The following is a 20,650-nucleotide window of genomic DNA, read 5'->3' on the forward strand; positions in this document are numbered from 1 at the left end:
CGGTTAATGTCATGACTGTTGCTCTCTGCTTGTGTTTTTTCTTCTGCGGTGGTCATAAATATCATTAGTCATTGAATCATTCCTTTTTCAGGAAGTAGAAAGCTTGGCTCTGTTTACTTGCAGAACAAATGAAAGTAGTTGAAGATAATACGTTAGAGGGTTTTGCACAACCAGACCCACAACTGTTTTCTTGAGCTCCTAACTGGGCGAGCGTAGCAATGCAGAAAATGTGGAATTTTCAAAAACAGAAACAGTCAATAAACATTGGCATGGAAGTGAGCCATGTAATTTTGTTACAGCAGAAGATGGAATGAATGGAACCTTCCTGTCTGCCATGAATGAGGCCTGGAATTTCTTCTTGAGAATTTTGTAAATAGAGGTGTGGGGTTTCATTCTGAGAATACTGTAAATTGAGTCACACAGTTTCATCTCAGGTGATGCAGGTGCGGGCTACCTTCCTTGGAATTATGCAAATGAAGATTGCGGTCTTAGTGATGCGTTTGCTGCTTTTGAACAGAGCACACTGTTATTAGCATGTAAAGCATCAAAGGACACTGACAGGTATCTCCTTCATAAATCAGACTTGACCAACAGCATAACAAGGCATTTCTAGTTCTTGCTGTAATTATGAAATGGATTACATGGTGGTTACTTGTCAACCCTACGATTATTAATAGGGCCAGTCTGTAAAATATCCAAGGACCAGCACTTTGAAAGAAACATGCAAATTTGATGTGAAATGTCATTTCAGCTGAACTTAATTTAGCATAAGTGAACACATGGAACTAGTTCCCTCTACAAGGTTACTCTGATTGTCTACATATTATGTATAAAATAACAAATGAACAAATCATATATTGATTTATAAATGGTAAATTATGAATACTGTAATACAATAATTCTAATATAATCATTATATTAATATACAATATGATGATGAGGTGCAAAGTGCATGGTATTGTGATACTACTGTGCACTGTGACACAGCTGCTGTAGGCATCACTAGAACATAGGTAATCTTGCTGAAGGCTTATTAACTTGTTGCAGAATATTAGAAGGTGAAACCCTTTGACATACCCCTCTTTGACATAACTCTGTGTAGTTCTTTCTATTAAAGTGTGTTATCTCTGTGTTATCTCTGACTGCAGGGGTAAATTGACCAAGGTCAATCTCCAGGTAGAGAATTCTAGGAAAAGTACCAGATGTAAATCATACCCATACCCCTGGCCATGTCAATGTGTTCATTTTACTGGGTCAGGTTTAATTCAGTGGTTGCTTTAGGAATGTGTAAGGTGAGCCTGATATAATGTCCATTACTTTGAGGAAACAGAGGCACATTCCAGCATGAAGTAATGCCATAAGAGTGGTGCCAAAATTAGGAACAAACCGCAGATCAATCAAATGGCTAGAGTTAAGGATTGGTTGAAGGGTCCTGAGAGGTTGGTTTAGAGCATTCTGGAGGGTCTCAGAATTCTATAAAAGATATGCAGAAGGCTCAGCTGACAGGTCACTGGTCTTCATTGAGGAAAGGACACCTCAAAGTCCTAAAATCCCGGGACGGATTGGATTGATCCAAAGACTCACGGTGGTGATAAAACTGCTGAACTTCCCGGATTACAACTGTAATATCTTTAACAGGGCAGATACCTCTGTCATGAAGCTGTGCTGGACCGAGAAGGCCAGGCCTCAGGTAACTACAGCGCAATGGTCCTTTGCTCTTGTTGGTTCCTGTTGCGTTATTAGGCGCAGAACTGGCCCAGAGGCCCAGAACGAGGCATAATCACCTCTCTTTAACATTCAACATCTTTTAACATTTAGAAAACATCCTGCAGTATTTTGCCAAATTTGACCGCCATGAGTAAATTGTAATTAATTGTTTAACTCCTGGCTTTCATCGAAAGAACATTAATACATTGCGGAACGTATTATACTTTAAACTTGAAATAATGGCCTCTGCCAGCCCAAATAAAGTTTTGAAGTCTGAATAACATCTTGTATGCATGCTTGAAATTCTGCCCTTAAAATAAACAATGCTGAAATACAGCAATAATGATAGTTTTGTGTTTGGTTTACCTCAGTGGTGGTATGAGACAATGGGGATCCCTAGTCTTTACTCGCCATAAGCTAAAGTCGTCCGAATCCCTACTATCTTGTTTGACAAGATTTCTTCAGCAATTTTGTGTCATTTACCTCCTCTCGGCATGCAAAACACTGTTTCGCCATCCCGCTGCGGCTACTGCATGTTCTTGTAGCTTGCAGATTGGATGTGTGATATTTGCATCATGTTGTTTCAGAGCAAGGGATTTATTGGGTGGAAGTGGGAGCCTTGTATCTCAGTCTGGTCACACAAAGACTTGGTTGTACAAAAAAAAGGAGTCCATCTAGGGAGGCCACCAAAGGCATATTTTTTGTCAGGTCTGTTGTGTTGCCCTTGCCTGTCGGACCAGATGTGCATTTGTGGTGTCAGCCTTATGTGTTTGACTCCAGCTCTTCTGCATGTGTGGATGGTGGCTTCCTTGTATGTTTAAGGTTTCGTGTCATTTTTCTATTTGCCCTTTGTGCTTGACTTCTATAGCCGCTCTGGATAAGAGCGTCTGCTGTATGTCAACAAGTAGATGTAATGTTTTATTTACTCATCTTGTACGTCACTCTGGATAAGAGTGTCTGCTTAGAGAATAAATGTCATGGGAATGCCAATGTGTTGCAGAGGTGTCATCTACTGTATGTCTATGCCAACCCCCAGCATGATTCTGGAGCAACGCTTGTTCCCTGTCTCATAGCACCATCTGCCAAGAAACTTCGGCAGCATCTTCCAGTGTGGCGTAGAAGTGCTCCTTCAGATTTACAGATTTGCTTGCTCCTGTTAGTTACATTGACCCAAGGGTGCTTCCTTAAGGTGCAGTAAGCTACAGAGGGATGTCAGATTCTTTTGCCTGTTGTCCTGCCTTTTGTTGTAGTGAACAACTAGCGACCAGAGCAACTCCTAGCCAGCTAACTACAAAAATTGAGCACTAGCCAACTCACTAGCAGCTAGCTAGGTGGAAAGAATTGTCCATATTTATGCATTTTCATATCATCCTGTATTGTTTAGTCTGTTGTTTTACATGCATAGTTTGTTATATATTCATGTTCACTGTTTTTTTCTTGTTTTGCCATTTTCATTCACCAGTGAGCAAGTGAGTCTGCAGGAAATACCTCAGTGTGAATAAAACTCAAAGGAAAATACTTCCTCTTTTCTTCCACCCAGCAAACCTTTTCTTCCCCTGGCTGGACACATCAGTGTTAGCTTAAAAAGGATCAGTTATTTGCAGTAAAGCACATGATTTACTCGCCATTGTGCCAATATACTTCTTCCTTCACTGGGCCACAAACACGCCTACTTCTGCCAAATGAAGAATAACCATACCCTTGCCACACTGAGAACTGAGTACTGGATAGCCAACTGTATCTGGAGGGACCCATTTTCAAGCACACCTCACCTACAGCTGCCTTTATAACTTTTTAACTTTGATGTGTTTAAGTGCACCTGAACACATGCATGGAAATAAAGCCTTGTGGCCAATCAATGAGAGGCTGAATCGAGGCATGGGAAGTCAGGGGAGTCCCCTTGGCTGGACCTAATCTGGGATGCAGATCTAATGTCATAAACAGCAGCATCAGGCTGAATGTAGCCCAGACTGCAGTGATCCCAGGACTGTGTAAAGCACTTTGCCCATTCAAAATGCTCTTAATCTTCTAGAAAATGCTTTTGCCTTGATGGCAACAATTAACACACTGAAGCGAATGTGTTTCAACATGACTATGTTTCCTGCAACACAATCAGCACTGACCTATACTACTATTGAAGACTCACTGTTTCAGATCACAGCTGCACCGGATTTGGTCCAACTCTAATCTGAAACCTGAAGCACATTTCTCAGATACTATTTTAGTTTTTCAGATATCTGCCAGGTAAGTTATGATTCAGATTTACACTGGAGGATTAGAGGTTTATGACATAAATAAGGTGGCTGCTTATTGCCTATTGCTTATTGGTACAGTAGTTGTACATTGTGGATTGAATTTTGCTTGCTAATTTGCCACTTGTAGTCTACTTTGAAAAGATGCTGAACTAGTGGGAGGTATTGTACGTGATGGCCATGGAACAAACATAGTCCTGCTTTGATGTGTCCTGTCATCTCTCTGAAGGCAATTCTTCTTAAAGTGAGGCAATCATCTGAAGTATTTATGGCCCCTTTAAAGAACGCATCACAACAACCATTGCGTCAAAAAATCAAGAAAATTTGAAATATTTCCTTCCTCCAGTCCACAAAAAAGTTATTGCAGACATTATTTCCTCTCAGTGCCTCCTTCCATCTTCTCTATTTATGCTCAGTCAACCCTAACATCAAAGTCATGACAGGGGGCTGGAGTGGGGGGTGGTTCACATTTTAGCTGATGAAGAAATGGCCTTTTGGCAAGTCAGCTTACCTGGAAGGTATTATTACAGGACGTTTGCCCTCAGGGCAAAAAGCCGTTGGCATGCCGCACAAGAAAACAAGTCTATTTTCACTTCTTGTTCTAAGCAATACACATTAACTTGTAACTATAAAGTAAACAGCAGTTGCATGACATCTGTGGTATCCAAGCACATTGCTGCAGGAGGTGGTGTACATCAGCTTTGTGAATGTCATTTTAACCCAGTTTTGTGTGTTATTGACTTCTCTGTGAATATTCCTGTCAGGTCATGGTCACTAGATGCGTTACCATAGGGTAGGGCTTCTTACAGAGAGGGGGCAGGTTCAGACTGAAAGAGAGTTACAGGGAGGAGTCAGGGTACAGTGTGTTTATTGACAGATGGGCATTGGGGACCAGCATTCAGATGGATGCCCAAAGCAGAGCCTGCACACAGCTTTCCGCCAAAGAGTCAAATCAGGACATCAAACAGTACCCATCCAGGCCTTCCTTATCTTCTTTTCACATTTCCCATGGGCCTTAGGGAAGAAACACAGGAATTCAGCACAAGTAATGGGTGCTTCCATATTCCTAAATGACACCAATGACTTTGAACTCTCCCCACACGAGGCTGCAGAGATGTGTGTCCCTCTGGCTGTGTCGGAAAGGCTCCTGGAGGGATTAGTCTCAGTTCTAAAACACCACCTGCTGACACCGTGCTTGTCTCAGTCCCGTCAAGTTACCAGTTGCTTTGCTATGATTGTTTTCCTTGTTTCTGAGGTATGGTAAGCTCTATCCTATGGACCACAGAGAGTGCATGTACCTTAAAGGGGAGCACGGTTTGCACTTCAAACAAAGCTGTTGAAAGTTTTCAAAAGCCCCTTGTGAGGAAGCCCCTCGGTCACAAAACCTGCCATAACTTGTTTCAGATAAAACTGCACAGAAGTATATTCACATAATCTCAGGAACAGAGATTAAAGGTCCACTAAGGTTTCTGAAAAACTGCTTTCCAATAGTGATTGAAGTGTAGATTTACATGCTTGAATAGTAAAGCGACAATGCTTGTTTATGTTGTATTGCTGTAGCAACAGTCTGTGGTTACCTGCTTTTCCTGTGAACCGAAAGTGTATTCCAATGGTTGTAGAGTTCATCCAATCCCACGTTTTAACAAACTCAGACCTATTCCAGTGTTGACAGAAGCTTGGAGATGTAGACTATTATAGTTTTGTATTGCAGAATCAGTGGTTGCACTTGCCAGTTTCTATTTGTATTTTGCACATTAATGTACACATTAGAGAAAAAAGCAGACAACAAAAATGAAATCATTGTATATATTCATATATTCATTATTTTACACAATTAAAACAATTAAAAACAATGTGTTAAAATATGTTTAAAATGAATATGAAAAGCAAATGCCCCATACAACAGATGGAAATATGAATCAGCTAAATGCCTAAACCATCACTTCAATGACATTATCGTTCCTCACCATCTACGTAAAAATTGAATTTAGCATTCCATGCTCTGACTTGTTTTTTCATAATTGGTCAAACAGTCATGTGTGAAGTCGAGACTCTTCAGTAACTGCTGTTAAAATTCATTAACAGCTACTCTTCCAGTGTAAGCCAGTTAAATACTGAAGAATTTGAGCCTTTCATAATGGAACATACAGGTAACTTCCACAGAACTCTGAGACCTGTCACTGCCTGATCTGAGATTCCAGGGATGGAGTTTGAGTGAGGTGAGTGGAAGGTGGAGGATTTAAGGGTATCAAGTGAGCACCTCTGACAGGGCTAAATTTTCCAGATTGCATGGTCATGTCAATCCAACCAAGTATTGCCCTTGAGATTTGGTATAGTATTATTGTTATTATTATTATTAGTAGTAGTAGTATTTTTTTCTGTACCACTCTGCTTGGCTTTTTACGTCAATCGTCTTGCCTCATTGCATTATGTGATGCAAACTACAAACTACAGAAAAACTGAAAGCACGGTAATGAGTTTTGGGTTTTATAAAAGATGCATCCTTTTTAATGTACTCTTTCTGTAAAAGGCCAACACATTCACTATAACAACTGTATTACTTTAGACACATTTTTTCTTCTTCTTTCAGAAGAGCGATGCTGCATTATACACAAAATCAAGACTATTGAAGAGGCGTGCAGGTCTTGCATTTGAAATATAATCCCTGCCTCTAATTTTTCCACAGGGAGGTGCTAAAGCAGCAGACCAAAAGTTTTCATACAGTATCAGTGCTTAGTTTTTTTTCAGCTGCTTAAATTTTTAAAAAGATTGTGAAAAAGTGCAATACTATTGACATAAAAGCCCACACCAATGTGTAAAATCACCATGTGTCAATTTTTATGGTATATATCCAAAAAGCAAAACTCTTAATCGCCAACTCAGTTGTTTAAATACAATTATCCATATGGCCCTGTTTCAAATGCAAATAGTGCTGTTACTACAAAATGATCTGCATATTCAGTTCTGTATTCTGTGCCCTGGATGAAAGGGAAAGACCACAGTGACAGCATAACTGCAGTCTCACTGCTGGGCAATTGATAACACTAACAAGACTCACCCAAGCCAAAAATAACATTCACCTGATTCTAAAGAACATCAGTGCTGACAGTGGCAGGTTCTAAGGAATAGCTTCAATGGGTACAGGCAGAACTGCACACATTCTGACAAGGTCAAAAATCACAATGAAGGAAATCTGTTCAGTGCCATTTCAGAGAAATGAGGACAGAGTAAATTAAGTGTCAGAGCAATATGATCAAATCAGTATACAGTAACTGTAGTACAACAGTACAACTGTAATGGTTGAAAGCCTTGGTTGAATGACTGGGAACAGGTATGACTGGCCTTCACATTTCCAAAATATTGCATATTTGTGTAATTATTAGAATTAGTTTTAGTGCTTTAGAATGTTGCTTGTGTTTCAAATTACTGTAACTGAACCTGCAGCAACCTTTCAACTGGAAAATGTTTTGTCATTTTGAGATTATTATGCATTTAGTTATCATTTGATAACAGTGTTAATAAAAGTTACATTTATATTATTTAAATAGAATTATTAAATAACTGGTAATGATTTTGTTTTCAGTAGGGTATTTGCATTTGCAAGATGACTCAGAAACGTTTAGTTTTTCTAATAAATGCTTTTGCTGCTTGAGTGGATGTTTTGCACTTTTCAAAAGCCTTCTGTAAATGTAAGAAAGCAGAGAAAGAAAAAAAGTTTTTTTGCCTGAAAATAAATGCTTTTTAATTTTTTCACAAATTTTCACTAAAAAATAGTGAAAAATTCCATGATTTCATGTTTAAGAATGGGTCAAAGTTATGAGAAGGTATCTTCACAGAGGACCTTGAGGGTGAGTGGCTACATTCAAGTTTTGTATGTGTTTAAAATACTGAGAGAACAATTAAATTTGCTACTGCATTTTGTACAAACACTAATACACCAAATTAAATACTGCCACAGACTGACAATCACCCATTTTCAGAAAACAGGAATTCTTTTCACATCATTCCTTAAACACAGTATATAACGTCTGCAGTCAGGATGACATAGAACTTATCACACTACATGAACCATGTGTGATAGTTCACTGCAGAAACACATCATTTCAGGTGCCAACAGAATCATACCCTGTCCAGGGCAGTATCTTCATTCACCATCACAAATAGTACCATCACCAGGAGAGACTCCAAATGGTATCCTGGAATGGGATTGATGTTGTGTGCACACTGAAACACCCTACAAAAAAGCATAGGACGAGTGAGCATGGGAAGAAAACTGGGTCCCAGAGAAAACCAAAGGTTGCTCTCACTACAACGAGTTGGAAGTAAGCAGGTATTAGAATTTGATATTTTTTAAAAAAAAATTTTGGTGGTTGTGTTGAATTTCATGGAGGTTTAAAGCAGTAGTTACACTCATCACTATTATCTGCTTGTTATTAACCACCCACCTGCAATCATTACATAATAATATGTTTTGAGTAATAGCTAGTAAACATCTATACAAAGATAATGTCATGAGTTGTAAATATTCCAATTTACAGTATCTACATTCATGTGTTGCTTTTTGTTGACAACTCAAACCATTGACAATTTATTATTTATTGCTGACCTGCTGTGGATACTTGATACCTGCATTGGGTGTTGCTTCAAGTTATACCACAACAGGACCAGGCAAACAAGTTTTCCCTTAATTGTTAATTTCAGTTTTGATGAGAAAAGAAAGGAATTCACACTGTATAGGATTAAAGCTGTGCATGCCAGTAATTAGTGTGAGAAGGAAAAACGAAAATACAAAAGGTGAATACCTGTGGCATTAAGATAAGTAAAAATTCAAGCGGCAAAATTGAAAATGGAAGGACAAATTTTAAAAACTTAAGTAATGTATGGACCTGGAAAAAGTTACAAAAGAAGCTAGTTGTAATCATTCTCTCAAAGGAATTGTAGTTCAGACAAGCCTTTAAAACAAACACATGTGCATTTGATATTTTGAATAATGGACCTCCAACTTACTTAAGTGGTTCTAGCCATTCCCTAGGGAGATTGTAAATACTGCATACAGTGCAATTATACTTGTCAGGGACAGAACCTTGAAGTCTACTGGAACATTTCTGACATGCTGGAAAACTGTGTAGAGGTCACAGGTGGTAACATGAATGGTCGAGGTGCTATGAATCTTTTCAAATGACAGGGCCAAAAATTTTCTTCCTGAAAATGTTTGTTGGGTGGGAGGGATATAACAGAGAATTAGGCAATAGCCGATAAGTTGGAACAAAAAAATATGTTTCTCTAGAGTGTGTCCTAACGAGTGCAATATTCAGTATTCGTGCATGGTTTATTGTTGTCATTAATACTGCGTGAGCAAAGGACCGTGACAATGGTATCATGGCATTATCATTACTTGCTTTATCATTAGACTTGCTTAAAGTTGTAATAGAATAAAAAAACGACTCCATGAGTTGAATAATATAATAAAATATAACATAACATACATGATTTAATGTCACATTTTCTGCATATACCCAACTTGGTTTACAGATTAGACAAAATCACTAAAATACAAATATAAAAAAGATATAAAAATATAGAAAATACATTTTTAAAAATATAAAAAATACACCCTTGGAGGTTGACGGGGGGGGGGGGGCTGTTGTGCGGGGGTGGTGGTGCTACCTCCATGAAATGAGTTTTTGCAGGGTGGGATGTCTGCATACACCTGTACAGAAGTGGTGGTATGATTGTACACGTATTGCGTACGTAATTTCTTCAGTTAAGAAATATTTATCTTTTCGATAAGAAAACGTACTTTCATAGCTCAGAAGATTAAAACATTTTAAACAACTTAACACGCTTAAAATACACATTTACCGAACAAATTCGTATATGATCCCTCAAATATAGGCCTATTTGTTCGCAGACGATAACCCCGACACACAGTGTACGCGCGACTCAAACAATCAGGCAAACCTGCGGACAACCTCAAAACGGGTCCTGTCGACACTGAGCGGAAGACCTGACAGGCGGAAGCGTCTGCCGGGGAAGAACATTAGCTAGCAAAGTTGGGTGGGTAGGTTGTAACTTGAGGAAAGGAAAAAAATCATAAATACAAAATAATTAATTGAATAACAGTCCCCGAGCCTTTCTCGTATCACCATGATTCTGTTGGAAATCAACAACAGGATTATAGAGGAGACATTGACTCTGAAATTTGAGAGTGCGACCAACGGGTGAGAAATCTGCATTCTTTCGTTGAAAGAAAGAGCTTTGCATTAATGCTTCCTCTGTGACAAGTGTGTTTTTTTCATTCAGCTTGGCATCAGACATTGAGTTGCTACACATTACATCGCGGTTAAGCCGAATGCCCTAGCTAACTTGCTACATGAGACGGTGGGGTGATCGACGCGTATCGAGTCGACACAGGGTGTGCCGTGGCTGCGGGGTTTGTGGCACAGCCGGTGAGGGAATGGAATTCAGATCTGTAGCCTGCTAACCGTTACCGCGGATGTGATGGCGAGCTGACTGGGCAAAGCAGTGTAAAAGCGAAGACACTGTACGATACGTGTTGGATACGAGGTCGATACAAGATAGCGAGCTAGCCAATTTGTTGCAGACTTGTCTGGGTAACTAGCAAGCTTGCTGTATTGTAAAGCTCCGTTGTGAATCTAGCGTGTTCATTGGGAAGGTGCTCATACGGCAATAACTATTTTATTTAACTTGGCTGGAGTAATGGCATGCGTGGTCCCATTCCGATGGCTGACAGATCTGCAAAAACAGCACCAATCTGACTTGAAGCAGCAGCTTACTCTCCGAGAATACTGTCAACAATAAACCACTTGCATTACACGTTGTACTGAGCTATTCAGCAAGCTTGCCAGAACAAGTGTAGGTAGTGGCTCCTCCGCTACAGTTGAAATTCTTTTTGACCAAAATGGGTGTGCCACTGGACTTCCGCATTCTACAGCCTTTACCCAGGTGGTCTAGTATGTGTGTAGCAAACTAACTTTAGTCTTAACCCCCGCTTTCTATAAAAACTCTTGACAATGCATTTAATTGATGTTCATTTGTGGTCAAGGAGGTCTATTCCCTGTCTTTTTGGACACCATTTACTTGCTGCTGCATTCCTTGTATCCCTTCCTGTTGCTACAAGCCTACTGGAATTCGTGAAGAAGGTTTGCTAGATTAACCCCCACCATCCCACTCAAATCCAGCCATTATTCTTTACAAACAGCATTTGTGTCTTGTGTAAAATGATTCCTTAAATAACGACAGGGAAGTTTTCGAGTTTTAGAGCAGAGTACTTCACTGTTGTAGTTAAGGGCAGGCTATCTCAGTATCATACAAAGATCAGTGCATCAGCAAACTGCCAACTTTATATTGATGCCAGTCAACTGTCCATAGATTTGGATGTGAAACATATTTTGAACATTATTTAAAATATGTTCAGCTGAAAAATTGGCCTGTTTGACTGGAAAACTACAGACTTGGCAACTCTTCCACAGTTTTAAGTCCAGATAGGATAGAAAATTCAATTGTTTGCCATTTTTTTGTCCTATTATTCTTATCTATAAAATAACTGTACATGTAGAAATTATGTCCCTGATGAGGCATGGATCAAATGATCTAATGGTAACATTTTTCAAAGTACTGGGAAGAAACAGAATTATATGAAGAGGCATTTGTGAGAGGCAGGAAGTGGACTGGAGCACCCTCCTGTTACCTAACAGTGCTTTTTATTGGCAGGGTTTCAGTGGCAAAATTTTGTTCACTTCCTACTTTGAAGTTGTGGTTAGATCAAAGATGTGTCCAGTTAAAAAATAACCTTCAAAGGAGTGAAATGAAAAACTTTGGCTGCAAATGGACTGCTTGCATCTTTTTTTAGCTTAAGAAGTGTACTTCCCCTATAGCAAATGTGCTCTATGCTGACAAGCTTACTGCTTATTAAACATCTGGAAAAATGCTGAAGCAGGAGTTGAGTCACAACTTAGGCATTTGTGTATGTGCAAAAAATATAGGTAGGTGCAGCCATATCCTGTTAATGACCATTTGCCATGAAGACTGTATCTACCAGGATGGGTAGCCTACCAAAACCAGACCTCCTCTCACTGCAAAAAACATATTTGTGTTTTCAACATAGGTCTGAGGTTGAAAGCATCTCTCATATGACTTTCTCTGTTAGCTGTTTTCCCTTATGCTCATGAAATATGTGTAACATTAGTTTGGTTTTGTAAACAGCAAGGCGTTGTTGAGGTGCAGACAGCTGAGGTTTTGGAAAGGCATATCTCTGTGTGTGAGTCTTTCTGAGGTTCAGAGTACCATCACATCATATAGTCCTGACCAAGGTATTAACTGCCTGTTTTGCAGGGGAGATTCATGGTCTTGGCATAGGGGAGGCTAAATGTACACCTTTAAACACCTGACTATGCTGGAGCTGTTTTTATTGCTTTGAATGTCCGACATGTTTGTCAGTTTGCAGAAGGATCACCCACCTGCAGTCAGTTCCCTTTTTACACTGTTTCTTCAAATGCATTACCATTAGTTTGGTCTGCCTCACTGTCAGTGTTTTTGTTGTTGTATTAAAAAGATCAGCTCACAGTAAATCAATCAGAAGACAGAAATTGGAGATCTGTCTTTATGTCATTCTTTTGCATTATAATTGATCGTTATAATTGAAATCATAATTGACATGTGAAAATGCACAAATATCACAAATGTAGTGCCAACATATGGTGCACTGTGGTGCTTTAAGGTGGTCATGATGCATAAGGATGTGATCTGTTGTAATTTAAGAGGGTGGGATTGTGGGTCCTCAATAAGTGGGCACAGTTCTGTCACAACACCTTTGGTTGAATGAACTGACTTCATTCTTCTACCGTGTTATGTAACACTCCGGTGTTCTGTTTTCAGGAACAAGCCTGAAGCAGTGGAAGTCACATTTGCAGGTAATTCAGAATGACCTGATACCTCATTCCTCATTTGGCCTCTGTATTAATAATGTGCATGCAGCTTTGGGTAGTCCACATTCCTGTTATTCTCTTTGCATTATCAACCTAATTATTTTTTTTCTGTAGTCCAGCTGCTGTTGGCTTTTTAGGGTAGTTCTGAACAGAAATGGCCAGTTAATGACTCATGGAGAGTAAATTAATTAAATATCGTGAGGTTAATTTGTGTAATAAAGTTTGAATCCAACCATCTGTAGTAGTAGCCTTCTTAAACATTAACCTGGATTTTTACTAACTGAAGAAGGATTCTTTGCTTTGATGTACGAACAAGGTAGAAGGACCCTGCTGCCCTGAGATGTGGCTACAGTAACCACAGGTCTTCTTTGAATTAATTGTGATAGAAACCACAAGAACTGGAATGTTAATTATGTTAAACAGAGCTTATTCCTCTTCCTGTTTCAAAACATGATTAACTCAAGGCGAGGCCTAGAAACCTCTTGCCTATAACTTGATGGCTTTGCCTTGTGTGGCAGATTTCGATGGGGTCCTCTACCATATCTCCAACCCCGATGGCGACAAGACCAAAGTGATGGTCAGCATCTCCCTCAAGTTCTATAAGGAGCTGCAGGAGCATGGCACAGATGAGGTAGGAGCCTGAGCGTCCAATCAGGCAACCCATTTAGCCACACCAGATTTAGGCCCCCTGGTTAAAACTGTAGAGTGAACCTGTGAGTCATCTTTATCCTCCGTCTCTAATATTGATTGGTGCAAGCATAAGACCTGATCCTCACACTGCAGACAGAGGAATGGATTTGAGACTAAACAAACCCTTACCAACTGTATGTGATGCTTCCATTTTGATTTCAGCCGTGTATGAAGCCAAAAGACTCCAGTATTAGAGCAGTACAGAGCTGAGTCATCGCATCATTGTCACCATGTAAGGGAGAAAGCAGCCATTGCGGTCTGTAGCTGAACAGGAAGTGCAGTCTGAATCACCTCCCACTGGGGAAGTAACAGGACCCATAGCGTCTCTGAACGTATAACATTTTAGCAGAGGGCCTTTCTAAGGGCTTTTAAGCTCCAACATACTGCATCCCTGTATCTCAGCCTCTTTGAAAGAGTCAGCCTCTTGGTGTCCAAATAAAACCCAACCCTGGACTTCACCCCTCCCTGAGATTACTTTTTCACTTCTATGGAGGATCTTGATTCACTGGCAAATGATTTGCTTTGTTTATGAATGAAAGAATAAATGCTACATACACTGAACCTGTGTTGAAAGGAGAATGGAATGTGGCATAGTGTCATCTCCACAAAAGTCATTTGCAAAAAGCGCATTTATATTACAGCCTTATTTGTATTTACAGATTTATGACTTATGAGATATTGCGAAACCTGATTTCTCTGTTCCCAGTTAACATCTTTACCAGCTAGCCCCTAGTAGTCTACATACTTTAGATAACTTCAATAATTTGTAGTTGACTTTGCAGCTGCTGAAAGCTTGATAACACTTGACAGTGTTAGAGTGATAATAGCAGTACTTGTGGTTGCTATGTGCTGACTGGTGTTCACAGATTGACCTCTCCTTTCTCAGCTTTTGAAGAGGGTATATGGAAATTTCCTGGTGTCGCCTGAGGCAGGTAAGAGCCCCCGGATGCTGTCACTTGCTTCCTCTGTAACAGCGTCTTTCTGAGTGATTTATGGATCATTTGTCTTAATTACACTGTTGTAATGTCTCCTGATGTCTGCACCTATGACACTTGTGTTTGTGTGTCTGTGAGGCTTTTATCTGTGGATTCCATATGTCTGTGTCTGTGATTCCTGTGTCTGTGGGGCTTTCTGTTGCTGAGCCCAGCATCTGTATGTATGTAAAACTTATGATTCCTTTTTCTGTGGGGCCTCTAGCTGTGAGGCCTGTGTGTCTGTCAGGCCTACATCTCTCCATCTGTGATTCTAGTGTCTATGGAGCTTCTAGCTGTGAGATCTATGTGTCTGTCATTCCTGTATCTGTGTGTATATGATTCCAGTGCCTGTGGGGCTTCTAGCTGACCTGTGTGTCCATCAGGCCTGTATCTGCGTGTGCGGGACTTCAAACTGTGGGACCTGTGTGTCTGTCAGGCCGGCATTTTTGTGTCCATGATCCCTGTATCCCTGCGGGACGTCTAGCTGTGTTTCTGTTAGGCCTGCGTCTGTGTATCTATGAAGCCTTCATTTGTGAGACTTCCATCCATGAGGCCTTCACCATGACTGCGTCTGTGACAGCTGTATGTGGCGGTTTGTCCCCCAAGGCTACAATGTGTCCCTGCTCTTCGACTTGGACTCGGTCCCGGACAACAAGGATGAGGTGATCCACCAGGCGGGCATGCTGAAGAGGAACTGCTTCGCTTCGGTCTTTGAGAAGTACTTCAAGTACCAAGAGGAGGGGCGAGAGGGCGAGAAGAGGGCCGTCATCCACTACAGAGACGATGAGACCATGTAGGAAAACGTTTATTGTCATTCTTATTTTGTACCAATGGAGCGTGTCTGTTGTGTATCTGTAAAAGTATGTCTGTGTTTTCATGAAATGGATTACTTTTGAAACAGTGCTACTAATTGGTTGCTTTTCCCTCATTTAGAGTGAAGTTCTTTTATGGATGATGTCATGTTTCTGCCTCTTCACATGTACGTCAGGTATCTTGAGGCAAAGAAGGACAGAGTGACGGTGGTCTTCAGCACCGTGTTCAAAGATGATGATGACGTCATCATCGGGAAGGTCTTCATGCAGGTGAACCTGAGCTTCCTACGTCTATACATTGTATGATTTATGATTATGCTTAGGATTGTTCTGCAAGTTACATTCAAAAAGCAGAAGTTTTTTGCTTTATTTTTGGGACATTGATTTACTGTAATGCTGCTTTGTCTGCGGAAGTCTTTGTCCCTGATTGATTACAGATTTTGATTGGCTCTCTCCCCTGTCACTCTCAGTATAATTGTTCTGACTGGCCCCTGTACTTGTCGTTCTCTATGCGCAGGAGTTTAAGGAGGGTCGTCGCGCCAGCCACACTGCCCCGCAGGTGCTGTTCAGTCACAGAGAGCCCCCCCTGGAGCTGAAGGACACGGATGCTGCTGTGGGGGACAACATCGGCTACATCACCTTCGGTCCGTGTCTCCCCCTGCTGGTCTGCCTCAGCTATGACGAGTGACTTACTTGAAGCTGGAAGCACTGTCCTGATGCAGGCTCAAAATCATACCCTTTGCGCACACATGGTTTAGTGGGAGGTACTGATGCTCTTACTGCCTGGCACGGTGCCGCTGAGTTAAGAGTCGTGTTACAGACTAGCTCCCATCCACAACACCTGGCAGAGCACTGATGCGGGATGTGTCATTAATCCCATCTCTTCATCGTCTTTATGGTATATTCAGCCAGAGGCTGCTGGAGTTTAAGCACACAATGTGGCTTTCAGGAGAACAATGACACACACTGTCAGTCCAAGGTAGCAAGTGTATGCAGCGCAGGGTCTCCCTGTGTATCAGGGCAGTTCTGTTAAGGCCCTTTCGGAGTGTGGTGCGCGTTTCTTGATCCACACACTCTGGTGCGCACTATTCTGCCTGCACGTCTCCAGGTGTATCCCTCACCTCTGACCAGCATGTCAGTAAGCCGTTACACAGCACAGCTTTGTGGCCACAGATTTGAATGTCACCTGACACTGTATGACTGCAGGCTTTGTGCTGATGGACAGGCAGCAACTCTTTGTCTCTCCCTTTTATCCCCAAGCAAGAAAAAAACACTCCCATTCCCTTCTGTGAAAGCCAGCTGTTATGCCCTCCGACTTCCTTGGAAGAGTGTGGCGGGCACTCACTGAAGAGATGAGACTCATTAATTCATTAGCCACAATGAAAAGGAGTGCAGTGGGGTGTTAAAGAACAATAACCTCTCAATACAGTGGCAGCTACAGTTGGACTATAATTTCAAAGCCTTAAAGGTCAGCGGTGTCATCACAGTTCAAACGTGTCCAGAATCTTGCATTCTTTCCCTAGAGCAGTGTGTGAGGTTTTTGCTGTGTGACCCCAGACAAGATAATTGAGTGGCCCCCAAAATACCCACTGGTTATTACTGGGTTTAAGCACGTTGAACCTGACAAGCTCCTTACTGTTTTTGACAGAACATTCATCGTAAGGGTCAGACTAGGGCCCTTTGGGTGAAACCATGCTCATTGGTTTATGAAAATCGGGTTGTGAGTTAGAGATTGAATGGAGACAAGTGTTATTGACTGAACATATCAAGGTTTCTTCTGAATACTGATTTGGTCGTCAAAAATAATTTTTTCCTTATATGTCACATTCATATGACACATGTAGTCTAATTTTATGGAAAGCAATTTTCCATAAATGTGTACATACCAGTCAAAAGTTTGGACACATCTGATTAAGATAATGGGAAACGTGCATTTAAAGACATTTTGATTTAAAAGGTTATGCTTAAATTCTTGAAATTTCTTTCTTAGCTATCAACTTCACTATTTATATTTGTATATATATGAACATCTTTCTAATCCTTTTCTTTACTTTTAAAAATGAGTAGGTGTGTCCAAACCTTTGACTGGTACAATATGTATTTAACTGCCTATGCAATATCAGAAATGTGTGAGCCCACCTCATACGTTTTGGGGCAGTGCTATGTTCATCTTCTTCATAGAGTTTCGGCCCTGTGCCCACCTGTCACTGTCCTTAAACATGTCTCCCTCTCACAGTCCTGTTCCCTCGACACACCAGTGCAAGTGCCAGAGACAACACCATCAACCTTATCCACACCTTCCGGGATTACCTGCACTACCACATAAAGTGCTCCAAGGTGAGACTGCAGCTTATGCTCTGTCATTCTCCTGTTTGAACCAGGCAGCTGCCTCACCTTCACTCCGTGCTTCTTCTACCTGCAATTCCTTCAGGTTCACCCCACCATTACCTTCCCTGCAGCTACAAAATCATGTCTTATATATTTATTGCCTGAACCAGTTTAATTTGTTTAGAAATGCAGCATGAGGCTGAGTGAACAAAAACAGCATTTACTAAGTGAGCCTCCTTGAAGCTTAATGGCTCTGTGCTCTGTTTGCCACATATTTTTGCAGAGGGGCACACATGGAGTACAGTTTGGTGCGGTCATTGTGCTGAACAGTAGGATACAGCATGTGGTGGTTGCATTGTGATGTAAACGGAGAGACTGATGAATGAATCCAATCTCCTCGCAGGCCTACATTCACACACGCATGAGAGCCAAGACCTCGGACTTCCTCAAGGTCCTGAACAGGGCCCGGCCCGATGCCGAGAAGAAGGAGATGAAGACAATCTCGTAAGTGTGTCAGCGAGGCACTGACGACCCAGCCACAGATGTTCTGTCATGACCAGATATTCAACTGAAGTGTTACCTCTATTTTCTGCTTGCCTAGGAGGTTTAGGTTAGAAATAGGTTCCAGTGTAGTCTGAGTTATTATGCTAACTGTGGATGTTGTGGCCACACCCTTTAAAAATGTTCCTAATGAACCAGCAAATAAGAATCCTTTCAGCTTCCGTGGTAGCAGCAGCAAAACCTGCAGTGTGAAGCTGAATATCTGGTCCACGTATAGGAAATTTGTGACACAGCTATGCAGCATTCTGGGTTTATGCTAAGGTCACCATGCCATGTTTGTAAGAGGATTCTTACGCAAAGTTCCCCCCACATTCTGCATACACTGTGTGACTGTCCTCTCACAGTCCTCAGTTTGTTGATTATGTGATACATCATTGCCTGGACATATTCTGGTCTTATCAGTTGCCAGAATGCTTTGCTGAATGGTGACTTCTTTGAGAATCTGTCCTCATCAAAATGAACATAGCAGCTTATTTGATGTTGTATCTGAGGTTTACTCTATCGAAACATCCAACAGCCACAGGTGGTCTGGATGTTTTTGTCTTGTCACACAGAGAATGCTTTCCTATTCAGTTATCAGTGAGATCTGCTGAGAAGATTTAGCTGTGCCAACTGATTCCCTGACTGTTACTGTCTGATCAAGCTGCATTCCTGTACTGTTTGAAATGGACCCAAGAAAAAGCACTTGAAAGGGACGGAAGATTTTTTTCCCCTCCCTATGTTCCAGTTAATGAACACACAGCTGGTATTTTTACAGCCAGTGTATTGTTTGAAGTGAGGAGGAGAGAGGAATTTTAAAGACCCTTCCTTCATTAGCTTTAGCGATTCCAGTTGATAGACCAGCAATGACTTCTTCCCAAAGACTTATGCCTGACTGCCAATATTGACTAAGGCATTGTCATATTTTTTGCATTAAGGATTTATGAGTGGTGCGTGAAGTGTATGGAGCCCTTTTTAGTCTTTTTAACTTAGTTTTAACTACCTGAGTGGCGCCTGTTTAACATCCTGTTTGTAACTTGCTTGCGAAGCGTTTTGCTGATTGCCCGCATCAGTCCACCTCCATGATAGGGGGTGGCTTTGCTTATTTTTGTCCCAACCAGACATGGAAGCTTCTTCCTCGTAATGTCTCCGTGATATTTATCTTCTCATATTTCATCATCCCACTGGTTTAGAACTCCCACAACTGCCAAAACGAAAATAGTCCTGACAGATTGCATCTGTTCTTTGGTGTGGTGGAGGACCAGTTATGGAAGCATTTGAGGAATGATAGCAGAACTATTCTGAAGGAAGCAAGTACCCAGGAAGAATCTGATCAGTGCAGTATAGTGGACCAGTATCTGGAACATGTTTACATGCACATGAGGGCATGTTATTCTTTCTGCAGATATGGCATTCGTCTGAAGCTTCTGGCTGCTCCTGCCTTGGAATTTCTGCATTCATAATTGACCAAAGAGAGTTCTGTTTAACGAACAACTTATCTGAGCACTCTTTGCATATTGTAAACCTGCTATCACCTTTTTTTTCCCCCCAGGGGCAAGACCTTCTCACGCTAAAAAGTGGGCCTCCTGCGCTCGGACACGCCCGGACACACCGCGCCATGCCCACCTCAGGTTTGGACGCTCACTTTCTGCCCAACGCATTCCAGTTTTCAGAAGCTGTCAATTTACGGAAGCAACAAGGAGAGATGAGCATTTCATGCTTAGCCTAGCTAGAAAGAAAATAATGTTTGCTACACGTGTATAAATGAATTTTTTATATGATGTTCTCTTTTATGACATTGGACATTTGATACCGCCGCCTTGCCGCCTGTCTTTGCTGATTACCAACAGTGTTCGCTAAAGGAATCCCTTTTACCCTGCCCCATGTGTACCCGGTCATGTCTTGTCTGTTCACTTTGAAATCAATTGACTGTAAAGAATAAACCATTCTTATGAAATGAATGTGTGTGTTCTGTTTTGTTGATTCCAGAGAATCTCAACCCCTTGACAGGCATGAACTACTAATTAAATATTTGATATGTTTTCACCTCATAAGAGAACCGGTTCCCTTCAGGTAACACCTTCATTGTGTTACCAGTTAGTGGATTGCTGTTTTGACTGAAATACAGTCCAAGTTGTGGATGTGCAAGAATACCTAAAAGGTGTTGAGTTACTCAGTACTATGGAGCCACATCCCCCCCTGCCTATAATGGGAATTTGTTTAGAGTAGGTGCTAGAGAGATGCACAATGTGTTGATCAAATCTACTCTGTTCACTATTAGGTGATCCGCACAGTATAAAGATCAGGGGTTCTGTATGCTATCATGAACCGATGCCCAGAAATGAGCAGTTTATACTCAAACCTTGAGAAGTGTGTGTGTGAGATCCTTGAGAGGATTG

General features: G+C 41.1%; 1 protein-coding gene across 1 annotated transcript; it reads left to right on the top strand.

The window, feature by feature from the left end:
• Positions 1–9,972: 9,972 nt before the first annotated feature.
• LOC118788959 (actin-related protein 2/3 complex subunit 2-A) lies at positions 9,973–20,142 on the top strand. Its single transcript, XM_036545186.1, has 10 exons — positions 9,973–10,180; positions 12,858–12,892; positions 13,426–13,538; positions 14,484–14,529; positions 15,178–15,364; positions 15,560–15,653; positions 15,901–16,027; positions 17,620–17,720; positions 18,115–18,215; positions 19,804–20,142. The coding sequence occupies exons 1-10, from the start codon at positions 10,107–10,109 to the stop codon at positions 19,823–19,825; spliced, it is 900 nt and encodes a 299-aa protein (XP_036401079.1). The 5' UTR covers positions 9,973–10,106; the 3' UTR covers positions 19,826–20,142.
• Positions 20,143–20,650: the final 508 nt, after the last annotated feature.

This window comes from Megalops cyprinoides, chromosome 14 (genome assembly GCF_013368585.1).
Source record: "Megalops cyprinoides isolate fMegCyp1 chromosome 14, fMegCyp1.pri, whole genome shotgun sequence".
Taxonomy (NCBI): domain Eukaryota; kingdom Metazoa; phylum Chordata; class Actinopteri; order Elopiformes; family Megalopidae; genus Megalops; species Megalops cyprinoides.